The sequence below is a fragment of the Brassica napus genome, chromosome C8, assembly GCF_020379485.1.
Source record: "Brassica napus cultivar Da-Ae chromosome C8, Da-Ae, whole genome shotgun sequence".
NCBI lineage: Eukaryota > Viridiplantae > Streptophyta > Magnoliopsida > Brassicales > Brassicaceae > Brassica > Brassica napus.
The window spans coordinates 48,779,346-48,803,548 of record NC_063451.1 but is presented as its reverse complement, the minus strand read 5'-3'; the positions used below and the strand labels follow the sequence as shown (position 1 = coordinate 48,803,548).

General features: G+C 36.5%; 6 protein-coding genes across 9 annotated transcripts; all 6 read left to right on the top strand.

Moving 5' to 3' along the window:
- The first annotated feature begins 672 nt into the window (after positions 1 to 672).
- On the top strand, positions 673 to 4,005 carry LOC106426016. Its single transcript, XM_048767046.1, has 4 exons — positions 673 to 2,725; positions 2,816 to 2,946; positions 3,064 to 3,199; positions 3,306 to 4,005. Exons 1-4 carry the CDS (start codon positions 2,167 to 2,169, stop codon positions 3,854 to 3,856), a joined length of 1,377 nt encoding a protein of 458 aa, XP_048623003.1. The 5' UTR covers positions 673 to 2,166; the 3' UTR covers positions 3,857 to 4,005.
- A 232-nt stretch (positions 4,006 to 4,237) lies between these two features.
- BNACNNG08850D lies at positions 4,238 to 5,276 on the top strand. Of its 2 annotated transcripts, XM_048765478.1 has the most exons (4): positions 4,251 to 4,585; positions 4,669 to 4,723; positions 4,815 to 5,122; positions 5,161 to 5,276. In XM_048765478.1, the coding sequence occupies exons 1-4, from the start codon at positions 4,304 to 4,306 to the stop codon at positions 5,173 to 5,175; spliced, it is 660 nt and encodes a 219-aa protein (XP_048621435.1). In that variant the 5' UTR covers positions 4,251 to 4,303; the 3' UTR covers positions 5,176 to 5,276. The 2 variants fall into 2 exon arrangements, with proteins under 2 accessions (XP_013722160.2, XP_048621435.1); XM_013866706.2 differs by having other exon boundaries at positions 4,238 to 4,585; positions 4,815 to 5,276.
- Positions 5,277 to 5,490: 214 nt separating this feature from the next.
- LOC106426093 (actin-depolymerizing factor 10) lies at positions 5,491 to 6,403 on the top strand. 2 transcript variants are annotated; one of them, XM_048765479.1, is made up of 3 exons: positions 5,491 to 5,646; positions 5,724 to 5,989; positions 6,070 to 6,403. In XM_048765479.1, exons 1-3 carry the CDS (start codon positions 5,644 to 5,646, stop codon positions 6,221 to 6,223), a joined length of 423 nt encoding a protein of 140 aa, XP_048621436.1. In that variant the 5' UTR covers positions 5,491 to 5,643; the 3' UTR covers positions 6,224 to 6,403. The 2 variants fall into 2 exon arrangements, with proteins under 2 accessions (XP_048621436.1, XP_022566799.1); XM_022711078.2 differs by lacking the exon at positions 5,491 to 5,646 and having other exon boundaries at positions 5,718 to 5,989; positions 6,070 to 6,384.
- A 178-nt stretch (positions 6,404 to 6,581) lies between these two features.
- LOC106426092 lies at positions 6,582 to 10,250 on the top strand. Its single transcript, XM_013866806.3, has 14 exons — positions 6,582 to 6,830; positions 6,903 to 7,104; positions 7,194 to 7,268; positions 7,342 to 7,440; positions 7,550 to 7,590; positions 7,664 to 7,777; positions 7,970 to 8,084; positions 8,171 to 8,361; positions 8,441 to 8,560; positions 8,653 to 8,733; positions 8,840 to 9,075; positions 9,356 to 9,395; positions 9,486 to 9,593; positions 9,675 to 10,250. Exons 1-14 carry the CDS (start codon positions 6,789 to 6,791, stop codon positions 10,122 to 10,124), a joined length of 1,914 nt encoding a protein of 637 aa, XP_013722260.2. The 5' UTR covers positions 6,582 to 6,788; the 3' UTR covers positions 10,125 to 10,250.
- Positions 10,251 to 10,362: 112 nt separating this feature from the next.
- Positions 10,363 to 12,160, top strand: LOC106425994 (LIM domain-containing protein PLIM2b). Its single transcript, XM_013866710.3, has 6 exons — positions 10,363 to 10,681; positions 10,801 to 11,008; positions 11,185 to 11,284; positions 11,385 to 11,407; positions 11,529 to 11,618; positions 11,761 to 12,160. The coding sequence occupies exons 2-6, from the start codon at positions 10,874 to 10,876 to the stop codon at positions 12,028 to 12,030; spliced, it is 618 nt and encodes a 205-aa protein (XP_013722164.1). The 5' UTR covers positions 10,363 to 10,681; positions 10,801 to 10,873; the 3' UTR covers positions 12,031 to 12,160.
- Positions 12,161 to 12,513: 353 nt separating this feature from the next.
- Positions 12,514 to 18,597, top strand: LOC106426070 (K(+) efflux antiporter 1, chloroplastic-like). Of its 2 annotated transcripts, none has more exons than XM_048765476.1 (21): positions 12,514 to 12,759; positions 12,844 to 14,380; positions 14,488 to 14,659; positions 14,741 to 14,831; positions 15,001 to 15,137; positions 15,228 to 15,287; positions 15,380 to 15,499; positions 15,579 to 15,647; positions 15,724 to 15,789; positions 15,930 to 16,019; positions 16,108 to 16,212; positions 16,305 to 16,433; positions 16,593 to 16,802; positions 16,876 to 17,025; positions 17,191 to 17,244; positions 17,371 to 17,429; positions 17,552 to 17,618; positions 17,704 to 17,880; positions 17,972 to 18,028; positions 18,113 to 18,187; positions 18,296 to 18,597. In XM_048765476.1, exons 2-21 carry the CDS (start codon positions 12,900 to 12,902, stop codon positions 18,425 to 18,427), a joined length of 3,501 nt encoding a protein of 1,166 aa, XP_048621433.1. In that variant the 5' UTR covers positions 12,514 to 12,759; positions 12,844 to 12,899; the 3' UTR covers positions 18,428 to 18,597. The 2 variants fall into 2 exon arrangements, with proteins under 2 accessions (XP_048621433.1, XP_048621434.1); XM_048765477.1 differs by having other exon boundaries at positions 12,564 to 12,759; positions 12,867 to 14,380.
- Positions 18,598 to 24,203: the final 5,606 nt, after the last annotated feature.

The window sequence follows — 24,203 nt, the reverse complement described above, 5'->3', positions numbered from 1 at the left end:
GTGTGCAAAAACCCTTGTTGGGCCATGTTTAATAAAGTGATGGTTAGATTGGCCCATAGAAAGGGACGTATGTTGTTTTGGAAAGGCCAAGATACACACTACAGGTTGTTTTTTTGAAAGGGTTGACCGGCAGACAAGTTTCCAGAGTTAGAGCAAAACAGCAAGCATTTTTGTATATGGGTTATGTCGTTTTCTTTCAGGTTGTTTAATCAGAGAACCAAACAGTTTGTATATTTTACAAAGTCCACTCGTCACAGGACATGTAAAAAAAGGTTTTAACCAACTCAACTTGAGATTTATGACATTCAAAACGCTAAACGGAGTTTCATTTAAAAGTTACGTTGAAGCCACTCTTGAACGGTGGAACCAAGTGTTGATGTAAGATGTCTGCCATGAAGTAGTCGATGACGTATTTGCTGAAGCAGACGTCGTGTTGAGTGGCGAAGACCATGTGGAGTCAAGATGCTGAGTTGGAGTCGTGTAAACTTGGAGAGCAAAATAGTATTTTAGAGATATGGAAAGAATAATAAACTTGACTAGCAAGTTTATGACTTAAAAAAAAGATGAATAAGTGCATTCCAAGAAAAGGAAAATTGCACTTAATGTTATGGAAGATGTCCATATTGTGGATTCCTTGGAGACTAGGGTTTCGGGAATGTGAAGAATAATATAAGATAGCTATGAGGTCGTCTGTATCGACACATTGACACATAGGCTGATCTTATAGAGAGAGAGAAACTCTTGGAAGTGTTTTGGGTCATGCTGAAGCAGTGACTGAAGTACTTGATGGTAGAGAGACATAAGCGGGTAGCTTAGAAATTTTTCAGTAGCGTGTGTTAGGGTGTTAACACTAGATGTGTAAAAGCTGAATTAAGCAGATCTTGTAATAGATTGTTTAAATGAGATTCTAATAAAACATATTAGTTGGTTGTATTGTTTTGTCTCTTGGTTTACTTTATGCGGTACTATTGTGTTTGCATCTTGGACTTAATTAGACCAAGGGCGTGGTTAGGGACAAGGTTATTGTGGGCAAGCTTAAGATTTGTAACTTTGTCACGGGTGAGGTCTCGTGACCATCCTGGAGCCATTCTCTTAAGGCGCCATCTCCGTAGGTGAAACCATCTGCTGCAACACGAGGCTCTCGCATTACTTCCTCACAAAAAAAAAAACAAAAAACAAAAAACAAAAACCAATCATTGACTTCAAAACGTCTAAACTAGGCTAGCTGCTAGTGTGAATTTACAGAACAATGCCCTACAGAAAACAAAACCGCAAACTCAAATGTACCGTGTCAACCAAGAAACCACAAACTAGATAGAAGATTCGTTTTTCATAATCCACCTTATAGATTCAACAAGAAAAATTCATTGTGAATGTAAGATCGAATGTATAAAGCATTATGCTCATAGTACTAATGCGAGGCTCCAGCCTCCATGTCGTAGGCAACTAAGTAATGTCGATAGAGATATATCACTCACATGCTGCATGCAACTATGTAATGTCGATAGGGATATATTTTTGCCCACATGCTGCATGCAACTATATATAATCGATAAATTAATCTCGACTTTGACTTTTCTGAATGCCCACTTTAATATATTTCAAGTGCTTCTTCTTCTTTTGGACATTGATCTCGCCTTTTATTTTCCCCGATTTGTCTAATCCTTATAAAGAAACTCTTCGCATATTCTTTTCCTATAATTACATTGCATATATTATCTCAGAGTTTTAAGGGTAAATCAAATCCTATCATATTCTTCCAATTAAGTACCAAAAGAATTGAATTCTATAAGGAAACTTATTTTTGGTCTTTGATTTTGTTACCAAACCTAAACCTTTTAGCAAAAAAAAAAAAGAATAGTTACCAAAGTTTAGTTATTTTCATCCAAATATGATATGTACAAGAACCAATATATAATACTTTATCTAGTATATATAAAGACAGATGATAAATAACTGTAGATTGCGTTTAGATATTTATTCTATAAACAAAGACAATGACCCCATAATCAATTTGTTTGCTGAAGATTTTTTGACTGGTCAGAAACAAAATTATAACAAAGAACTTTAGGCTTTTAAATAATCTTTTGTCTGTTTTTGTAAAGGAAAATCAGAGATTGCAGATTGCAAATCCTTGTTCAATTCTTAAATCTAAAAATTCAAAAAATGGGAGCAGAAGAAGAAAAGACAAGCGAGAGATCAGTAAAGGTGTTGCTATCTGGTATGTTCAGCAGGAAGAAGAAGAAGAAGAAGAAGGGATCATCATCACCATCAAATGAAGATCCGCGTTTGATGATGAGAAGAGACAAAACTAATAATAAGAATGTGCATATGTCTCTCTCTGAGTTGATGAGGAAGTTGAAACATTCTTTCAAAAAGGAGAAACCGCAACATGACAACAATAAGAGGTTACTAGTACTGCGGAAGAAGAAGGGAAAGAGTTTATCAACAACAACTAAAGATCATTTCTTTATCGAGCGGATGGCTTCAATATCTCAGAAGTTACAACAACACCATGTCTTCAAGGAGAAACATAATCTGTTGTCTGAGAATGGAGATTCCGATCAACACTTGGCAACGAGTGAAGAGGCTCAAGGAAGGATTGTATCGCTGCTTCCGGGGTATTCGTCCCCTTTTAGGAGCCCTGGGAAAATATGGGACCAGAATCCAACTCTCCTTTCCAGATCTGCTTCAGACAATTTTATGAAGTCTGAAACATTGGCAGGTACTTTTTGTTTATATATATCCTCCCATGTTTGAGAAACATATTAAACTATTTGTTTGTCTTTGATATTGTGCATATACTTATTCAAAGAGATAGAAGAAAGGGTGGTTTCGTTAAGCCAGGATAGTAGGAGCCCTTCCGTGTCCAGTAGCAGCCACAACTTCGTCACCTTTGAGATATCACAACTTCGAGAAGCTTCTGATGTAGAGAAAGATGATGAGGTTTGCTTACAAAATTTGAATTTATTACAGTTTCTATGCATATTCTTTTGTCATCCATCATGGAGAAGCAGAGAAGAGTTATATGGTTGTTATTTTTTTTTGTTTGGGTTCTAGCAGAGCTCCCATGAAGAGAGCCTACCACAACCGTCTCTTCTCTCTGCGTCATCACCATCTCACTACATATCTAGAACCGATGAATACGAACTAGTTCTTGACCCGCTCTTCATTGGATATGAAATTAGTCCAGCAAGAGGTATGAGTTCTTTTAAAAAAAAACTATACTTACTGCTGAACATAAGATTTAGAAAAATTAAATTAGTTATGAGCTGACATTGACTCATCTTCAACAAAAAAATCAGGTGAAGCAAAGAGACAGACTCTGTTTAACCACAATGAAGAAAAAGATGTTCCTATGAATGAAAAAGAAAGAGTGTTTAAGTACGTTAAAGCGGTGTTGGGTGCAATAGACTCAAGCTGGGAAGAGATGCACCTGAAAACAGAATTCTCCGACCAGATTCTCAACCCGGCTTTGTTCAACAACATACCATTCTATCCAAGTCGGCTTTGTGCTGCTGACCATGACCATGAGCTCCTCTTTGACTCCATCAACGAACTCATCTTCGAATTTTGCAGGTTTCCTCAATGGGTATCCTTTGTTAAACCAAGAACTGATCAAGTCTTCTCATTCAATGGTGATGAGAGCATCGTTGACGAGGTTCAGAAAGAGGTTTATTCTCGTCTCTTCCCGTTGCAGTTTGCTGACTCGGTGGACCAAATCATTAGAGAAGACATGGATAAACGCGGAAACTGGTTAGATGACGTTAGAAGTGAGGTTGAGTGCATTGGCTTTGAGACTAGTGAACTGATTCTAAATGAATTACTGGAACAGCTCATGCTTGACTTGTTGTGAAGATTAGAAGATGATCACCCTGTACTAGCAATCACTTTGGAGAGATGAGTATATGAAGACTATTTTTTTTTTTTGGGGTCAAACTGAAGACTATATCTATGTAAAAAAAATTCATGGAATTATGAATGATTAAATCCAGCTTTGAGCTATTATGCAGGATTTGACTTAATTTATTATGAACATATATCTCAGTCTAATGAATAGAGAGTTCTCTGTTCAGCTACATATGTCCCTTGTCTGTTGCAGTGTTGTTGTTACTTGATGATTTACCCTTCTATATGATGGTCATCGGATACAGACGGGCCGTTTAGACAAAGAAAAAAGATAATGGGCCCCCAAGTAGGCCCTAACCGAATCAGTAGATTTCTTACAACGCGGTCGTTTTAAGTTCCCGGCTGCTGCGTCCCGTGCTGGGGTGTTACGGTTGAGAAAACCCCCTTTTTGAAAATGGAGAAATCGACCTCCGCGGCAACTCCTCCTCCTCCTTCCGCTACTTCATCTCTCCCGCTTCCTACAGCAGCTGCAGCAGATCAGAGATCTTCGCCGGCGATGGACTTAGATAACCCGCCGGTTCCGAGTCGGCCACATATAGGAGGAGCTCAGGTGGCTCCGTCAGATCCGTCGTCAAGGGGGAGAAAGAGGGGGCTGGAAGGGAATCTGAAGGTGGAGAACTCCAACTACTACAAGATGCGTCTCCTTGTCAAGGATCTTCGCCCTCACGTTCTCGAGGTATGAAATCTCCACTACTCTTCTCTCTGTTTGTGGAATTAATTAGATATCAACGGAGAGTATATGTTCTGGTAATTGTATAGGTACTACGAGCTCCCGACTTCAGAAACTGCAAGGCAGCAGTCGAAATTCAAGAGAGTGAGTCTCTCTCTCTCTCTCTCTCTCTCTCATTATAGCACTCTGTTGTTTTCTTTTTAAAATTATTGATTGTTCTGAGTATTATATGCAGAGATGAAGCTTTTGCTTCAACTGTACCAAGAGATGATTGGACAAACACCCAAACTTGAGAAATCAACTAAGACCGAGTCCTTATCCAACGGCAAGGCATTCAGTCAAACACCTGAGGCAACAAGCACTACTGATAATAAGCACAACAACTCTGTTGTTGGTGACGACAAGGTCGTTGGAGGGTCTGCTTTTGGCTGGAACTTCGTCACCTATGGAGGCACTGATGCTGTTTACTGTGGCCTCTCCAAGGAAGAATACAGAGCTTCTCACCCAATTGTTCAAGCAGAGGCACATGTAGAGGCTCAATTATAAAAGGTTTCTTTAGCCTTCCTGTTAATGTTGTTTGTTTTAATATTGTCTAGTACATGCACTTTGGTGTCTGTACATCCCATTATGTTGTTGTATCAACTGAAACCAATGGGAGCTCTTGCCATGAATGTTTAATTAGTACCAATGTTTAACAGTTCTCAACGCTTACCAATTGAACACAAACAATGAAGATTACCTTTAGCTTTTGTTTTGCATTCCTTTAATAACCACCAATCCTGGGGAATTTATTTTTTTAAAAAAGAAGTCAAATTTCGTAATAAAAACAAGAAGAAAAAACATGGACATCATGAAACCTCAACTTCTCAATCATGTCCGGAACAAACTTCACAATACACATAGATGCATACATGAATAAAATATAGATATTATATGGGGCACAACGTGAGAGCATCAAAGACTTGTTTGGTTTTATAAGACGTGACCAGTCTAATGACCCAGCCCAACCTACTTCTTTCTCTCTTCTTCCTCCTCTAGTTTCCGATCATCAACAAGCAGAGAACATGGTAAGTTCCTGTAATTCATTTTTGTTACCAATCATGTAATGTGTTGTGGTTGATCATATATCGTGTTGAGTATGCAGGCTAATTCAGCGTCTGGGATGCATGTAAACGATGAGTGCAAGCTCAAGTTCTTGGAGTTGAAAGCAAAGAGGAACTATAGGTTTATAGTGTTCAAAATTGATGAGAAGGCTCAGCAAGTTATGATAGAGATGGTTGGGAATCCAGAAAAAACTTATGACGATTTCACCAAATGTATGCCCGAGAACGAGTGCAGATATGCTGTCTATGACTTCGATTTCACCACTCCTGAGAATTGCCAGAAGAGCAAGATTTTTTTCATCGCATGGTACAACCTTCTTTTCCTCATGATTATAAAGTGGACTTTTTTTTATCTCACAATCATTTGAGACATTGGTATGCTTTCAGGTCACCAGATACTTCAAGAGTGAGGAGTAAGATGTTGTACGCAAGCTCAAAGGACAGATTCAAGAGGGAACTGGATGGGATTCAGGTTGAGTTGCAAGCAACAGACCCTAGCGAGATGAGCCTGGACATCATCAAAGGCCGAGTCAATCTCTGAATGCATCATCTTAGTGCTTTTCAGTCAAATTCATATTTTGTGCTTTCGTTTTCTTGCTGTTTTTGCTTCTTCTTCTGTTACGGTTTTACTTATTGGCTCTTTGTATGATCTGTGATTCAAGGTCTCACCATTCTTTCTGGAATGGCAATATTCAAAATATAATAATATTGCTTCCCTAAACAAAATTAAGTAACTTGTTGACTATATAATGAGCTGATGATGCAAAGAAAGGAGGAAGACATACATACATAACTCGGGTGATGATTGGTTTGGATAACAAGGCTCTCCCACTTAATTGCACAAACAAACAAACAAATAAATCGTCACCTTGTAAACAAATAGGAATCCTCTTTTTAAATATTTACAACTTTAATCAAATGGGGATAAGCATGAACACTCAACTCAAAAATTAAAAAAAAAGAAAGAAAGAATAAACTCTGACAGTCGGCGGCCACTCGAATCCGTCACGTCTCTCCAAAATTCAAACATTCCTCAGCTTAGCCAATCGGCGATCATCTAACTATTTGGCAGATTACATCATCATCTCCTGCGCACTGGTGCTTCCATGGCGAACAACGAGATTCACTGCGACTGTGTGATTAAGTTGGTAAGGGAAAACTCAATTTCTTTTTCTGTTTGTTGGGGCGATAATGAGATTTGATTGGATTTCAATTTCCAGAGAGAGAACCCAAAGCGGCGAAAGGATACGGTTTACGTGGGATGTGGAGCTGGATTCGGCGGGGACAGGCCACTGGCGGCTCTCAAACTACTCCAGAGAGTGGAAGAGTTAAACTATCTTGTCCTTGAGTGCTTAGCCGAACGAACCCTGGCTGATCGCTGGCTCTCTATGTCTTCTCGCGGCGACGGTTACGACCCTCGTGGTATATATGTTTCGAGATTTGATTATATATATATATATATGTCATCAGAGTGAATGGCTCATGTTTTTTTCTGCTCTTTTTTTTTACAGTATCAGAGTGGATGAGTTTGTTACTACCTTTAGCTGTGGAGAAAGGCACTTGTATTATCACTAACATGGGTGCTAGTATGATCTCATCCCTTCTTTCCTACCTATTATTTTCTGTTTCATATAAATTATACTGCTTTCTCCCTTGTAGTTGACCCTCTCGGGGCTCAGAAGAAAGTTCTTGAGGTAGCCACTCATTTAGGCCTCACTATCTCTGTGGCTGTTGCTCATGAGCTGCATTCTGAAGCCGGTACTAATACAGTTTTTTTTTTTTTTTAATTTACTTTCACCCCTTAAGTTACACTCTCTCTGTGTGTGTCTAATCTAACCTTTGGCTCTGAATCCTTTTTTTTTTTAAGGCTCTGGATCATCTTTTGGGGGTCAATATTGCTATGAGGGGGTAGCATCCTGTTTCCTTCACTTCTACTAGTGATATATGTGGGTTTCCTTAGTTGCTTTTCTCTTTGTTGAAGGGTGCTAGCACTTATATTGGAGCAGCTCCTATTGTTCAATGCCTTGAGAAGTACCAACCTGACGTTATCATCACCTCAAGAGTTGCTGATGCCGCCTTATTCTTGGCTCCTATGGTGAGGATAGCTACCCAACCATTGATTTGCCAGTCCGGTTTTCTTGTTGTACCTGATAACTGCTGCGATTTCGTCCTAGTTTTGACTTTTTAATCATATCTCACTATTCATCTCATTTGGCTTGAATTAGACTCAAGAGGCTAGTGTTTTTTTTGGCTATATAATTTTATCATCTCCTTGTTGCATCGTTAGGTCTATGAACTAGGTTGGAATTGGAATGACTTGGAGCTTCTAGCTCAGGGAACTCTTGCTGGCCACCTTCTTGAGTGCGGTTGTCAGCTCACTGGTGGATACTTCATGCATCCAGGTGCGCTTCACACTTGCTGGCTCATGGTATTATTAGTAGCATTCTTCTTTTCATTACCGGTCATTTGATTCTTCAATGTTATTTAGGTGACCAGTATAGAGACATGGCTTTCCCTCTCCTCCAGGACTTGTCACTTCCGTATGCTGAGATTGGCTATGACGGAAAATTATGTGTATTAAAGGCTGAAGGTAGTGGTGGCATATTAAACACCAGCACTTGCGCTGAGCAACTTCTATACGAAATTGCTGATCCTAGCGCCTACATTACACCAGATGTGGTAAGTTAAGTGGTACAAAATGTAGAAGAAATAATTATAACGAGAGCGGAAAGAGTTGATTTGTAAACCTTCTTTGCAGGTAATTGATATTCAAGACGTTTCTTTCCGTCCCCTGTCAGACTGCAAAGTACAATGCATTGGAGCAAAACCATCTGCTAATACCTCTGTGCCTGAGAAACTCTTGCGGTTAATTCCAAAGGTTTTTTTTTATCCATAGAAAATATGGTAACAGTAGATTGATACTAAAGAGCAAGCTAGGTTTGGTTCTATAATATCAAACTTTCTGTGCAGGAGTGTGGTTGGAAAGGATGGGGAGAGATATCATATGGAGGACATGGATCTATTCAACGTGCTAAAGCTTCAGAGTTTCTGGTGTGTCTATGGTTAAAAATGTCTATGATGTAGTAGAGCATATTATTTGCCTCTATAAAAATTCTATTTCTTATCAAATGTGCATGTACTTTACTTGTGTTTTCAGGTTCGATCTTGGATGGAAGAAACCGTTCCTGGTGTTGATAACTGTATTATTTCATATGTGATTGGGCTTGATAGCTTGAAGGCCGCAAGTAATGGCGCAGAATCATCTTGGAAGTCCTGTGGAGATATTAGATTACGCATGGATGGTCTTTTCAAACTGAAGGAACATGCGGTCCAGTTAACGAAAGAGTTTACTGCTTTATATACAAACGGACCAGCTGGTGGTGGTGGAATCAGGTACTTTATTCACGTTCATGTTTGCTATACATTACAGCCGTTTCACTATCCAGTTCTTGTTTGTAGCATCGCGATATCCGAGCCAGTTGATTTGATACATCTTATCTTATGACTGACTTGGTACTTGACAAACGTGGGTTTCTGTCTTTGTATCTGATAATCTAATATCTTGGCAATCTCAATGTATTGAAACTAGTTGTTTGTTAAAAGAGAGCATATATGAGATTCTGGATTGTCTTTTTTTTTTGGTTTGACTTTGGCTGCTTGAGATAAAATGCAGTACTGGACACAAGATGGAGATTGTTCTTGAAAAGCGTTTGGTACGTGGTCTCCCTCATGGCATTATATATAATATTAGCCTTGCATAAAACAATTTCTCGGCTTCTGATGTTATATGGTTGATTATCCAGGTCAGCCGTGGATCTGTAATGTGGAAAACTGGAGTTGAGCACACCAACACGTCAGAGTCAGAGGCCACTGAATATCATTTTCCAGTTTCTCGAGAGAAAATGGGAACGGTTAGTGAGACAGTAGTTGGTCAGGTCGGTTATATTATCAAAATGATCAATTAACAGCTTGGTATTGGTTTCCACTTGTAGACCTCTACCGATAATCAAAATATCCTGACAAGGAGAGGGGATCAATGGACGGATTTATCTGGAATTCATCGCTCTCCTGCTCCATTTGGCCAAAAGATCCCACTCTACTCTGTTGCTCATAGCAGGGCAGGTGATAAAGGAAACGACATAAACTTCTCACTAATCCCGCACTATCCACCAGATATAGAGCGTCTGAAACTCATCATTACTCCTCAATGGGTTAAAAACGTGATGTCAGTTCTGTTATCAACCTCTTCGTTTATGAAGATGGATGCAAAAGTACCAGTCGATGGAAATGTGTCAGTAGAGATATATGATGTGAAAGGCATTCATGCTTTGAATGTTGTGGTACGGAACGTGTTAGATGGGGGAGTCAACTGTTCCAGGAGAATTGATAGACATGGAAAGACAATCTCAGATCTCATCTTGTGTCAACAAGTTGTGTTATGACACTACTAATTTTTTAACTTTATTCAATTCAATAATTGTGTGGTAATCATGTTTGTGCAAATGAGACTTTGTACTACTGCACTATATATAATTTATATTCAAGAAATCGTCTTTAGTGGTGCTTCACTTTCTGTTTATCCCTTTAAATTATATACTATATAGAAAAAGTGGTTCCATTTACAACCCGATATCTTGATATATACGCCTAGGAAGCATAGTTTATTGACCAAGAGAATAATAAAGGTGTGTATAATGTTAGGTTGTTAAATATTCCTTTGGTAGCTTTTATGTTTAAAAAATATGACATGGGTTGCACCAACTCAGAGACAGTTGGCTTAAAGTAACATTCTCAATGGGTTGAAATTGTCAGAAACCACAAACCCTTCTTTTGCTCAACTCCAATCACTTTTGCCACCCAATTTTATCTCAATTCATTTTGCAAACACACAAAGAGAGAAAGAGAGAAGAAGAAAGTTTGTTCCGTTACAGCCTCACAATTGCAACCAAGTTTCGTATAAAAGAAGACATAAATTTCGCTGGTTCCTCTTTTGTCTGAGGTAACCAAAACAAAAATCATTGTCAATTTCTTTTGTTTTTGTTTCTGTTTTTGTTTTTGTTTTTGTGGGTTTCCTTCTTTAATTGCTTCCTCAGCGATCGCTTGATCTGATTCATTTAGGATCTTGGAGACGAGGAAGCAACAAACACACACAAAAAAACCCAAAAAAAGAAAGAGAGAAAGCAAAAAAAAAATGTCTTTCACAGGAACAACCGACAAATGCAATGTTTGCGATAAGACAGTCTATGTGATGGACATGTTGTCCATTGAAGGAATGCCTTACCACAAGTCTTGCTTCAAATGCACCCATTGCAAAGGCACCCTTGTGGTATATATATATGATTCACTTACAAGATTCTTTGGTTCAATTCTTATTTTTTTTTGCTAGATTTTGTGTGTTAGATCTTCTATATATATATGACTATGCCATGGTCTATTAGTAATTCCACATGTAGAAACAATACTCATTGTATGAGAAACTGTTGATGATGATGTATATGGCAGATGAGCAACTATTCATCCATGGATGGAGTGTTGTACTGCAAGACTCATTTTGAGCAACTCTTCAAGGAATCTGGCAATTTCAGCAAAAATTTCCAACCAGGTTCCCTTCTTATTATTTTATATATTTTCTCTCATCTTTCTCCATTAATTTATAGAACCATCATTGATTGAACACATGCATGTTCATTTTCTTTTCTCAGGAAAAACTGAGAAGCCGGAGCAGGTACGTTCATTATAATTCTCTTTCTCTCCAAATCTCTTTTTTTTTTTCCCCATCTCTAATTATGATTGACCAATATAGGATATGTGTATTTAAATGTATTGATATCAAACATTAATTACAGAGTAAGACTCCAAGCAAGATATCTTCAATCTTCTGTGGAACACAAGACAAGTGTGCTGCTTGTGACAAAACTGTCTACCCTCTTGAAAAGGTTTGTTTGTGTTCTTTGCAATTGTTAACGTCTCTGGTCCAAGAAAGTGTGGATCAATCAATTGGTTTAATGAGACTTATGGATTAAGTCCATATATATATGTTCGGTTAATTAACGTGTCCCTTCTCTATATAAAAAAAAGGTGCAAATGGAAGGAGAATGCTTCCACAAGACATGTTTCAAGTGCGCTCACGGTGGCTGCATGCTGACTCACTCCTCGTACGCTTCCCTAGATGGCGTTCTCTATTGCCGGCATCACTTTAACCAACTCTTCCTGGAGAAAGGCAACTACGCTCACGTCCTCCAATCCGCCAACCACCGTCGCACGGCGTCAGGTAACACTCTTCCTCCGGAGACCACTGAAGAAGTCGCCGTCGAAGCCAAGGAAGAGAACGGCGATTCACAGTCTTGAAAAACAAAAATATATTCCAGTGAGTTTGTGAGTGATTTGAATTTAATGTTGCGACAAAATATTTGATTTCATTTGTATTTGAGTTGTTTCCATATGATCGAGACATTATTTAATATTTTTGTTTTCGTTATTTATACATAAATTTACACACAAAGAAAGCAAAATTTGATATCCACGTACGGTGCGATTATGGCATATTAATTACTTGCTGATGTTCTAACATTTGGAAGTGTCATTTTTCGTAATCTTGATCTTTTTATTTTATTTTTGTTTTCAATGATATATGTAATAAAATCCATATCTGAATTAAATCGTTGTCAATTTATGGAAAAATATCTGTTTACAACGTATATGCTTTGCATGGGGGAAAGAATATGTGGTCGGTTAAGGCGTAATATACCGAATGTAACCAAAGTGGTGTGGTTATCGAATGATGCGAATCATACAAAAATATTATTTGTTTGCGTTTACGAAACGAGGAGGGGTATTTTGGTAAATGTCATTAGAAACGGAAAAAAATAAAAGTAAAACCTGAGCATGTCTGTGGACTGTGGTGGTGGTGGTGGTTGGCGAGAAACTCGCCTCAGAAGGACGGAGGAGAGAAATTAAACTTTGACCGGAGAAACTTTGGAGAGACGAGAAAATCTGTTGAAACGACGACGGACGAAGCCACTCACACTCGCTCGCTAAACTCTCTCTCTCTCTGTCTCCCACCATTTCGCTTGATTGGTTAGTCTCCTTCTCTCTTGATTCTGATTTTCGTAACAGCTATGAATGTGATTGTCTTTTCCTTTCTTTCGATTTGCTTCACAGTGGGGGTGGTGTTGTATATAAAGGTTTGAGGAAATACTAATTTAGATCGAGTCCTCATGGAATCTGCTTCTACTATTCAGCGGCCGAGCGTGTTTCATCCTGCCACTTCCTGCGTTTCTAATCGCCTGCTTAGTCCCAGAAGAGTAATCAGCACTCGATTCTGGGCTCCAACGACTTATCACAGATCGCACTTTGGTCATCGATTGAGGAGAAATGCAGCTCATTTGCATTCTTCAAAATCAATTTGCTCCCAAGCTAAACATATCCCCTTTGGGTTTAGGATAAGTTGTCAAAGTAATGATTCTCTTGGTAATGTGGAATTCGAAGAAACTAATGATCAATTCGAAGATAAAGATGTGACAGTGGAAAACGAAACTGATACTTTGGAGGAACTCAGGGAGTTACTTCACAAGGCTATCAAAGATTTGGAAGTTGCTAGGCTCAACAGTACTATGTTCGAGGAAAAGGCTCAGCTGATTTCTGAAACTGCCTTCGCTCTCAAGGACGAAGCCGCTGGTGTCTGGCTTCAGGTCAACAAAACCCTTGATCTCATTCGTGACACCGTTGATGAGCAATCTGTTGCTAAAGAAGCTCTTCAAAACGCTACTATGGCCTTATCTCTCGCTGAAGCTAGGCTTCAAATTGTTGAGGAGTCACTTGAAGCTGGCGGAGATAATGCTGTTGGAGAAGCGTCCCTGGAGTCTGTGAAAAGAGACAATCTTGAAGATCAAGAAGAAGAAGCACTTTTAGCTGCCAAAGATGACATAAAACAATGCCAACTGAATTTAGCGAATTGTGAGGCCCAGCTGTGTAGTTTGCAGAGCAAAAAAGACGAGCTGCAGAAGCAAGTGGACAAGTTGAATGACCTTGCTGAGACTATACAGATCAATGCCTTGAAAGCAGATGAGGATGTCGCTAATATCATGAAATTGGCTGAACAAGCTGTCGCTTTTGAGCTTGAGGCTACTCAACGCGTTAATGATGCACAGATTGCTTTGCAGATAGCTGACAAGTCTCTTTCCACCTCCCAGACCCCAGAAGAAACTCAGGGCCAACTCTCCGATGAAGAAACTCTTCTTGGGGATGAGGTGGTACTCCTAAGTAATACTGAAGATGCTAGCCTTCAGTTTGAAATTGAATCACCAATACATGAAGATATATCATCGGTACAGAACACAGCTGATCATTTGCCTGATAAAGTTGCTCTGAAGGCTCTAAAACTAACGCACCCTTCTGATTCAAGCGATCTTGAGAATGGAAAGCCAAGTGTAGAGTCTTCTAAAGTGGTGGAATCAGATTCTGAAAAGTCAAAGATTATTGGTCAGACGAAAAAACAGGAAACACAGAAAGATCTGCCAAAAGAGGGCTCTTCTCTTAATGCTCCCAAGGCATCGTTTAATAAATCCTCCCGTTTCTTTTCTGCATCTTTCTTCTCTTCCAACCCAGATGGGACCACAACAGTTTTTGCAAGTCTGGTTGATTCTGTCAAACAGCAATGGCCCAAGCTAGTTTTTGGTTTTGCACTTCTCGGCGCAGGGTCAGTTTCAAAATCTAATCTTCTTTTTTTCAATATTTTTTGAAGGATCATTTTAGTACGTTAAACTTGGTCTTTTTTGTTGATTATGAGCTTCTTAAATGTTCCAGACTGACATTATACTCCAATGGAGTAGGGGGGAACAATCAGCTGCTTCAACAGCAAGATGTTATCAGCACTAGTACCGAAGATGTCTCTTCCAATAAGAAGCCGTTGATACGGCAAGTGCAGAAACTTCCTAAGAGAATTAAGAAACTGCTTGCGATGATCCCTCACCAGGAGGTATGAATGATCGTTCTCGTTCTTTTTCAAAGTCCCAAGCAAATTTTATAGAATGCAGGCTGAAACTTGTGCAATTATTAGGTCAATGAGGAAGAAGCTTCCCTGCTTGATTTCTTATGGTTACTGTTGGCAAGCGTCATATTTGTGCCTCTATTTCAGAAAATTCCTGGAGGTTAGTAGAAGTCTTTTCTTTTTTTTTTGTTATTTCTCCAATACATCCCTTTTCCTCAAACTCCTACAATTTCCATGTTCTCATCAGTCAAAAACATATTTAGTCTCGCAATCATGTTGCATAGAGATTAATATGCTGTCTTGATGGCTTCATCTGCTTCAATGCACAGGCAGCCCTGTTCTTGGGTATTTGGCTGCTGGAATATTGATTGGTCCTTATGGTCTTTCGATAATCCGTAATGTGCACGCAACCAAGGCCATCGCCGAGTTTGGAGTTGTTTTCTTGCTTTTCAACATTGGCCTTGAGGTACTATTTGATATATACGTATGCTGTACTTTTGCTTTTGATATGTGTTTGGTAGAAGATCAAATAGTTTGTTTTCTTTTGATTTGAAAGCTATCTGTTGAAAGACTGAGTTCCATGAAGAAGTATGTTTTTGGATTAGGCTCGGCTCAGGTGATTTGATTAGATCCCCATATCTCATTCCACATAATATATCCAAGTTCGGTGTCCAAGGTTCCTAATCTACATTTCTTTTTGTAATCTAGGTTCTGGTGACAGCGGCAGTAGTTGGATTGGTTGCGCATTACGTTGCTGGTCAGGCTGGTCCTGCGGCAATAGTTATAGGAAATGGCCTGGCACTGTCCTCCACCGCTGTTGTCCTTCAGGTGACATCTTTAGTTGCATTCAGATTACTATCTTACTGAAAGGAATTTTGTTGAATAAAAACAATGTACTTGGTACCAGGTTCTCCAAGAACGGAGTGAGAGTACATCTAGACATGGACGGGCGACATTTTCCGTCTTGCTTTTTCAGGTCGGTTCAGAGCAGAGTTCATTCTGAGTCTCTGACAGCTATGCTGGGATTCTCATCATTTTGTTATTTTTTTCAGGATCTAGCTGTAGTTGTTTTACTGATTCTCATCCCACTTATTTCACCCAATTCATCGAAAGGAGGGGTAAGCTCATCTCTAGGTTTCCTTCTTATAATTGTGTACGGTTAGCTGTATTGTTCAGTGCCAGATATTTGCATACACTCCATGATGTCTAGGAAGTATTAATGGTAGGAAAAGGCTAAGTTTCTAATTGTTCTTCTCAGATTGGGTTTCAAGCCATTGCTGAAGCTCTTGGACTTGCTGCAGTCAAAGCAGCAGTTGCTATTACTGCCATAATTGCTGGTGGCCGCCTTGTAAGTCTCAGATACTCTAACTTTTGAGATGCCAGATATATTCCTGTGGAGATAATATCTAAGGCATTGACACTCTTGTGGCCCACAGCTTCTTCGACCAATCTACAAGCAGATTGCAGAAAATCGAAATGCTGAGATATTCTCTGCCAACACACTTCTTGTTATCCTTGGGACTAGTTTACTGACAGCTAGGGTATGACCTTCATCTTGTTGGTTCTTGGCTTTTACATTTATGCCGCCATGCCATTCTTTCTTTTCTGCTAAATGTTCCTTTCTGTAAATCAGGCGGGACTCTCCATGGCATTAGGAGCGTTTTTGGCTGGTCTACTTCTTGCGGAAACGGAGTTTTCCCTGCAAGTAGAATCAGATATTGCTCCTTATCGTGGTCTTCTACTGGGTCTTTTCTTCATGACGGTAATTTATGAGTTTTGAAATAACTTCATATATTTATCATTTCCGAAAAAGCAGGAAACTGTGGATGGTGAAAGAAAGTATCACTTCTGATGTTTCTTTCAACTGTTAACATATGTAAGCACAGTCATAAGACTAAAAGAGGAGTTATACTCATTTCAGGTTGGCATGTCTATTGATCCGAAACTTCTTCTCTCTAACTTCCCTGTCGTAATTGGGACTTTGGGACTCTTGATATTGGGCAAGACTATATTAGTCGTTGTAATGGGAAAGTTGTTTGGAATTTCAGTCATATCTGCAATTAGAGCGGGTCTTCTTCTGGCCCCTGGTGGAGAGTTTGCATTTGTTGCTTTTGGAGAAGCTGTCAATCAGGTTTGTTCTCAACATCATGTATATATTTATTTCAACTGTTCTTCCCTAGAGGCCTAACCGGTGGTTCTTCCAGGGTATAATGTCTCCTCAGTTATCTTCGTTGCTGTTTCTTGTGGTGGGAATCTCAATGGCTATCACACCTTGGTTAGCTGCTGGTGGCCAGTTAATTGCATCCCGGTTTGAGTTGCATGATGTTAGAAGTTTATTGCCGGTTGAAAGTGAGGTAGGAATCTTGATGATACTTGTAGAGAATTTTAGCTCTATTTCAATCATGGTACCACTTGACTTTAGTGTCATTCTGAAGCTCACACATTCTTTGGTTCAGGAAATCATTACGAGTCTGCCTGATGTTTAATTCCACTTTTTTTTGGCTGATTTTATTTTGCAGACGGATGATTTGCAGGATCACATAATTATTTGCGGATTTGGACGAGTTGGGCAGGTTTATACATTATCTGAACTTCTACAGCTTATGCTCTTTTGACGAGAACGTTTGTGTAGATAGTCTGTGTCACAGTGTATGTGGGAGTTTCCAACTTCTTGTCCATTGTATATTTGTTACTTGCAGATAATTGCTCAACTTCTCTCAGAAAGACTTATACCATTCGTTGCCCTCGATGTCAGCAGGTAACATAACATCACCTATTTATATTCACGCACATTGAGATCACGTTTTAACCTCTCTGATATAAAATTGCATATCTAAACATTCTTTGCTTACCTGAGTACCTCATATATATTATTTGCAGTGATAGAGTGACTATCGCCCGTTCCTTGGACCTTCCTGTTTATTTTGGAGACGCTGGTAGTAAAGAGGTACATAGAGAACCAAAAAAAGACTTGCACGAGACATTTTCAGATTATACCAGCATTTGAACATTACTCTTACTTGTGCGAACAGGTTCTCCACAAAATTGGAGCTGAGAGAGCATGTGCTGCTGTGGTTGCTTTAGACGCACCAGGAGCAAATTACAGATGTGTGTGGGCTCTGAGCAAGTACTACCCCAATGTGAAGACATTTGTCCGTGCACACGACGTTGTACATGGTCTTAATCTTGAAAAAGCTGGTGCCACCGCTGTAATGTTCACAAAAACTTCTTCACTTTCCCATTCATATGTTTTCTTGATCGTACACTAAAAAATGTTAAATCACAAAAAAAACTTTGTAGGTTGTACCGGAGACGCTGGAGCCAAGTCTACAGTTGGCAGCTGCTGTTCTTGCTCAGGTAATAAACATAAATGATCTCTTGTCTGTGAAAATATTAACTAGTAATAATCACAGTGTATGATCATTGTTAAAACCTTGTCAGGTCAAATTACCAACCTCAGAAATCGCAAACACGATCAACGAGTTCAGAACTCGTCACCTGTCTGAACTAACGGAGGTGCGTCTTCAATCAAATTCAACGTTTTTTAAAATTGTATTTTGTGATCAGAGTGGTTTGGTCTTTGATTAATTTGTATTGGGATATGGTGTATAACGATAATGGCAGCTATGTGAAGCAAGCGGAAGCTCTCTGGGCTATGGGTTTTCAAGGACGACAACTACTAAGCCTAAAACTCAAACGTCTGATGCAACTGAGGAGAACCAGAACATCGAAGGAAGTGGTTCACTCGCCATCTGATGGGACTTTCTTTTTATAACCAAAGACAACTTTAACATTCTTGTGTTGTGGTGGGTCCTTTTAGAGGGAGATTTATTAAATTACTTGTTCTCCTTTGATCAATATATTAGGAGGGCGATTGTACTGTTTTGTTGACACAGTCGGTAATAAATACAAAACCTTAAAGAACATTTTATTTAGTGTGTGGGTATTAACTCCTCTTCTTTGCCCATTTTCTAGTGTTGATTGGTACTGAAACGTTTATCATTTTACCAATGGTTTGTCCGCGTTTCGCGCAGGTTGTTTGGTTTAAAATTTATGATTTTGTTGGATAATTTTCATTGTCAATAGATGTAGAGCTTTTAATATGGTTGCATTTTATGTGTTTGGCATGCTAGTGTAAAGTTTTATGTAATGTGTGTAATGTATAAATATAGTGGGCGTAACATAGTAAATGTTTTGGCTTAGGGTTGTCTTTAAGGTCATAGAGAGAGAATTGATGAAAGAAGGAAGAATGTTACTAAGAAATTGTGGAAAATACTAAGCAAAAACTCTGATATTTCTCAATAGTGAAACAATGTTTGGCTATAATATTTGCCAATTTTAATACTCTGTATAGTATAAGGATGTTGAGAACTTGTAGCCTAATGTTGTTTGTAAACAATAGGGCTCGGGGGAGGTTTGTTTTGGTGAATTGTTTTTTTTGCACGTGTTTGTGTGTTGTTTCTTCATATTCTTTCTATAAAATTTACGATGATGTTTGAAATTTTGTTAAAATTGCAAATTAAATCTTTGAGTAATATACTTTAGTATTTGAAAGAAAGAGAGGAGCTAGTGTTTTAAATGCAAGTACGGGAAGAGGTGCTAGTGTGGCAATGGCTAACATGGCCATGATAAGGATAATGTCAAAATTATATATACTTATTAGGTTTTTAAGGTCAACGATGACACTTTTATTCCATTATCGATTGCCACTTTTGAACTTAGGTTGTTTTGTAAAGAGATACAAATGGCTTATGTATGTGCTAAGCTAGTGTGGTGGTTAGAGTTTTCATGTTGTGATCCAATAATTGAGTTCTTCCACTGTAGTGTTTGAAGTTGGTGGGCTGAGATTATATGATGGGCTATTGATTAAGGATGTTGGAATGAATTTGTTGATTATATGTTTAATAAGTGTTTATTATAGTAATGAACTGGGATGGTAGGAGCTGGTGTTGAAGTTGAAACCCTTAAAAAATATTTTTTTTTGAATCGTAGTTGCAGGACATGAGTTTTTTGAACTGAACTCTTTATATGCTTTCTGATAATTGGTTTCCATGCTTCCCTTTCTACTGGTTGAAGAATGTTTTAAGTGAGCTTATTCTGGGAGATTTGAATGTTGTTATGTTATTGTTTTGGAATTATTTATTCATTTGAGGACAATTTGGTGGGGCATTCAAGATTTTTTTTTGTTATATGAGGTGATCTAACCGCGATGATGATGTTGTAGGTCAGATTTCAAGTGGATGTGTTGAAGTTTTTGTTGAGTTTGTAATAATTTACAGGTTGATGTGGGGAAACTTTGGTTGGTTTCAGCAAAAAAAAAAACTTTGGTTGGTTTCCGTTCATGTTCGGCCTCTGTGTTAGTTTAAAATTTGTTAATCATATCAATTTATGAACATACGGCGAGGGTGGGGTGTGTCTGATTTTCCCAGTGGCGGTGTCATCTATTTTTATTAGATCATTGTCAGTGAATGTGAAGTTGTCGAGCTATGTGTTAACCATAACACCGTATGGACATACGCAGAAGTTTAGCATACATTAATAAAAATGTAGAATGTGGTTAGAAATTTTAAAACAATACTAAAGATTATAGGCTTCGGTATATAAAACATTTACCAAAATTCAATATTTTTGTAGAGGTTAATACATAAATGTTGAGAAAATTTCAAAAAAATATGATAATATTGTTTTAATGCATAGTTGCATCGTACACTAACATACGATGATGTTGAACGAGGTTTGGAGCCTTTGTTGTCACCGTGTTTCAAGAAAATAACGATTTTGTAGTGGTTATTCTAGCGATCTAGAGAGTATTATGAAGTTTTACTACAGTAATTAATAAAAAATTATAACGATTCTCATATACCATGAAAGAGATTTTAACATACATTAATACAAATGTAGAATGTGGTCATTTTGATTCTTAGAGTCTATATTTGTGACAAAAACTTTTCTAATGCTATCCTAGGGTATTTCTCAATGTAGAATGTGGTTAGAAATTTTAAAACAACATTTAAGATTATAGGGTTCAATATATAAAGAATTTCCAAAATTCAATATTTTTGAAAAGGTTAACACATAGATTTTGAATTTTTTTTTAAAAATATGAAAATATTGTTTTAATAAATAGTTTCATTCTACACTAATATATGATGATGTTGAAAGAGATTTAGAGCCTTTGTTGTGTCCTTTTTTCAAGAAAATAGCGATTTTGTAGTGATTATTCCACTCATTAAGATAGTATTATGAAGTTTTACTAATTAATTAAAAAAATTAGAACGATTCTCATATACCATAAAAGAGAGTTTAACATGCATTAATACAAATGTAAAATGTGGTTAGAAATTTAAAACATCACTAAAAATTTTAGGCTTCAGTATATAGAGCGTTTAACGTAAAAATCAATATTTTCGTAGGGGGTTAACATAGATTTTGAGAAAAACTCAAAAAATATAACAATATTGCTTTAATCCATAGTTGCCTCCTGTACTAATATATGATGATGGTCAAAGATGTTTGGAACATTTGTTGTCTCCATTTCTCTAGAAAATAGCGATTTTATATTGGTTAGTCCACTAAATTGGGAGTATATGAAATTTTATTATATTAATTTATAACAAAAATTGAATGATGCTCATGTACCATGAAAGAGAGTTTAGAATACATTAATATAAATGTATAATGTGGTTAGAAATTTTAAAATAACACTAAAGATTATAGGCTTCAGTATATAAAGGATTCACCAAAATTCAATATTTTTGTAGAGGTTAACACATAAATTTTTAGAAAATTTCAAAAAGTATGAAAATATTGTTTTAATACATAGTTGCATCCTACACTAACATATAATGATGTTGAAAGAGGTTTGGAGCCTTTGTTGTCACCGTGTTTCAAGAAAATAACGATTTTGTAGTGGTTATTCCAACGATTTAGGGAGTATTATGGAGTTTTACTACATTAATTAATAAAAAATTATAACGATTCTAATATATCGTGAAAGAGAGTTTAACATACATTAATTCATATACAGAATATGGTTAGAAATTTTAAAACAACACTAAAAAGTTTAGGCATCAGTATATAGAGCGTTTAACGTAAAACACAATATTTTCGTAGCAACATAGATTTTGAGAAAAAATAAAAAAATATAACAATATTACTTTAATGCATAGTTTCCTCCTGTACTAATATATGGTGATGGCCAAAGATGTTTGGAACCTTCGTTGTCTTCATTTTCAAGAGAATAGTGATTTTATAACAGTTAGTCCACTAATTTAAGGATTATATGAAATTTTATTAAATTAATTTATACAAAATTGAACGATACTCATGTACCATGAAAGAGAGTTTAGCATATATTAATACAAATGTAGTATGTGGTTAGAAATTTTAAAAACAACACTTAAGATTATATGATTCAGTATATAAAGCATTTACCAAAATTCAATATTTTTGTAGAGGTTAACACATAGATTTTGAGAAAATTTCAAAAAATATGAAAATATTGTTTTAATACATAATTTCATTTCACACTAATATATGATAATGTTGAAAGAGGTTTAAAGCCTTTGTTGTATCCATTTTTCAAGAAAATAACGACTTTGTAGTGATTATTCCACTGATTAAGATAGTATTATGAAGTTTTACTAATTAATTACTAAAAATTATAACGATTCCCATTTACCATGAAATAAAATTTAACATACATTAATACAAATGTAGAATGTGGTTAGAAATTTAAAACAACACTAACGAGTTTAGGCTTCAGTATATAGAGCGTTTAACGTAAAACTCAATATTTTTGTAGGGGTTAAACACATAGATTTTGAGAAAAACTCAAAAATATAAAATATTGCTTTAATGCATAGTTGCCTCTTGTACTAATAAATGATTATAACCAGAGAGGTTTGAAACATTTATTGTCTCCCTTTCTCTAGAAAATATTGATTTTATAATGGTTAATATACTAATTTAGGGAGTATATTAAGTTTTACTAAATTAATTTATAAAAAATTGAACGATGCTCATTTAGCATGAAAAAGAGTTTAACATACATTAATACAAATGTAGAATATGGTTAGAAATTTTAAAACAACACTAAAGATTATAGAGTTCAGTATATAAAGAATTTACCAAAATTCAATATTTTTGTAGAGGTTAACACATAGATTTTGAGAAAATTTAAAAAAATATGACATTATTGTTTTAATACATAGTTGCATTCTACACTAATATATGATGATGTTGAAAGAGGTTTAGAGCCTTCGTTGTGTCCGTTTTTCAAGAAAATAGCGATTTTGTATTGACAATTCCACTGATTAAGATTGTATTATGAAGTTTTACTAATTAATTGATAAAAATTAAAACGATTCCCATATACCTTAAAAGAGAGTTTAAAATACATTAATACAAATGTATAATGTGGTTAGAAATTTAAAACAACCCTAAAGAGTTTAGGCTTCATTATATAGAGCGTTTAACGTAAAACTCAATATTTTCGTAGGTTAACACATAGATTCTGAGAAAATATAAAAATATTGCTTTCATGCATATTTGCCTATTGTACTAGTATATGATGATGATCAAAGAGGTTTGGAACATTTGTTGTCTACCTTTCTCAAGAGAATAGCGATTTTATATTGGTTAATCCTTTAATTTAGGGAATATATGAAGTTTTACTATATTAATTTATAAAAAAAATTGAACGATGCTCATGCACCATGAAAGAGAGTTTAACATAGATTAATAAAAATGTAAAATGTGGTTAGAAATTTTAAAACAATACTAAAGATTATAGGCTTCAGTATACAAATCATTTACCAAAATTCAATATTTTTGTGGAGGTTAACACATAAATTTTGAGAAAATTTCAAAAAATATGACAATATTGTTTTAATGCATAGTTGCATCTTATACTAACATATGATGATGTTGAAAGAGGTTTGAAGCCTTTGTTATCACCGTGTTTCAAAAAAATAGCGATTTTGTATCCCAACGATTTTAGGGAGTATTATAAAGTTTTACTAAATTAATTACTAAACAATTATAATGATTCTCATATATCATAAAAGAGAGTTTAACATACATTAATGCAAATGTAGAATATTATTAGAAATTTAGTACAACACTAAAGAATTTAGGCTTCAGTATATAAATCGTTTAACGTAAAACTCAATATTTTCGTAGGGGTTAACACATAGATTTTGAGAAAAACTCAAAAATATAAAAATATTGCTGTAATGCATAGTTGTCTCTTGTACTAATATATGATGATGACCAAAGAGGTTTGGAACATTTGTTGTCTCCCTTTCCCTCGAGAATAGAGATATTTTATTGTTTAGTCCACTAATTTAGGGAGTATATGAAGTTTTACTATATTAATTTATATAAAAAAATGAACGATGCTCATGCACTATGAAAGAGAGTTTAACATATATTAATAAAAATGTAGAATGAGGTTAGAAATTTTAAATCAACACAAAAGATTATAGGCTTTGGTATATAAATTATTTACCAAAATTCAATATTTTTGTAG

Excerpts from the sequence above, each read along its gene's own strand:
- LOC106426016 (XM_048767046.1), top strand. The coding sequence starts at position 2,167 with ATGGGAGCAGAAGAAGAAAAGACAAGCGAGAGATCAGTAAAGGTGTTG. Across the intron at positions 2,726-2,815 it reads GAAGTCTGAAACATTGGCAG|AGATAGAAGAAAGGGTGGTT; the intron begins GTACTTTTTGTT and ends ACTTATTCAAAG. Across the intron at positions 2,947-3,063 it reads ATGTAGAGAAAGATGATGAG|AGCTCCCATGAAGAGAGCCT; the intron begins GTTTGCTTACAA and ends GGGTTCTAGCAG.
- BNACNNG08850D (XM_048765478.1), top strand. The coding sequence starts at position 4,304 with ATGGAGAAATCGACCTCCGCGGCAACTCCTCCTCCTCCTTCCGCTACT. Across the intron at positions 4,586-4,668 it reads TTCGCCCTCACGTTCTCGAG|GTACTACGAGCTCCCGACTT; the intron begins GTATGAAATCTC and ends GTAATTGTATAG. Across the intron at positions 4,724-4,814 it reads AGCAGTCGAAATTCAAGAGA|AGATGAAGCTTTTGCTTCAA; the intron begins GTGAGTCTCTCT and ends TATTATATGCAG.
- LOC106426093 (XM_022711078.2), top strand. The coding sequence starts at position 5,718 with ATGCAGGCTAATTCAGCGTCTGGGATGCATGTAAACGATGAGTGCAAG. Across the intron at positions 5,990-6,069 it reads AAGATTTTTTTCATCGCATG|GTCACCAGATACTTCAAGAG; the intron begins GTACAACCTTCT and ends GTATGCTTTCAG.
- LOC106426092 (XM_013866806.3), top strand. The coding sequence starts at position 6,789 with ATGGCGAACAACGAGATTCACTGCGACTGTGTGATTAAGTTG. Across the intron at positions 7,269-7,341 it reads TATCACTAACATGGGTGCTA|TTGACCCTCTCGGGGCTCAG; the intron begins GTATGATCTCAT and ends TCTCCCTTGTAG. Across the intron at positions 8,362-8,440 it reads CCTACATTACACCAGATGTG|GTAATTGATATTCAAGACGT; the intron begins GTAAGTTAAGTG and ends CCTTCTTTGCAG.
- LOC106425994 (XM_013866710.3), top strand. The coding sequence starts at position 10,874 with ATGTCTTTCACAGGAACAACCGACAAATGCAATGTTTGCGATAAGACA. Across the intron at positions 11,408-11,528 it reads AAACTGAGAAGCCGGAGCAG|AGTAAGACTCCAAGCAAGAT; the intron begins GTACGTTCATTA and ends CATTAATTACAG. Across the intron at positions 11,619-11,760 it reads CTGTCTACCCTCTTGAAAAG|GTGCAAATGGAAGGAGAATG; the intron begins GTTTGTTTGTGT and ends TATAAAAAAAAG.
- LOC106426070 (XM_048765476.1), top strand. The coding sequence starts at position 12,900 with ATGGAATCTGCTTCTACTATTCAGCGGCCGAGCGTGTTTCATCCTGCC. Across the intron at positions 15,790-15,929 it reads CCAATTCATCGAAAGGAGGG|ATTGGGTTTCAAGCCATTGC; the intron begins GTAAGCTCATCT and ends TGTTCTTCTCAG. Across the intron at positions 16,803-16,875 it reads TTGGAGAAGCTGTCAATCAG|GGTATAATGTCTCCTCAGTT; the intron begins GTTTGTTCTCAA and ends TGGTTCTTCCAG.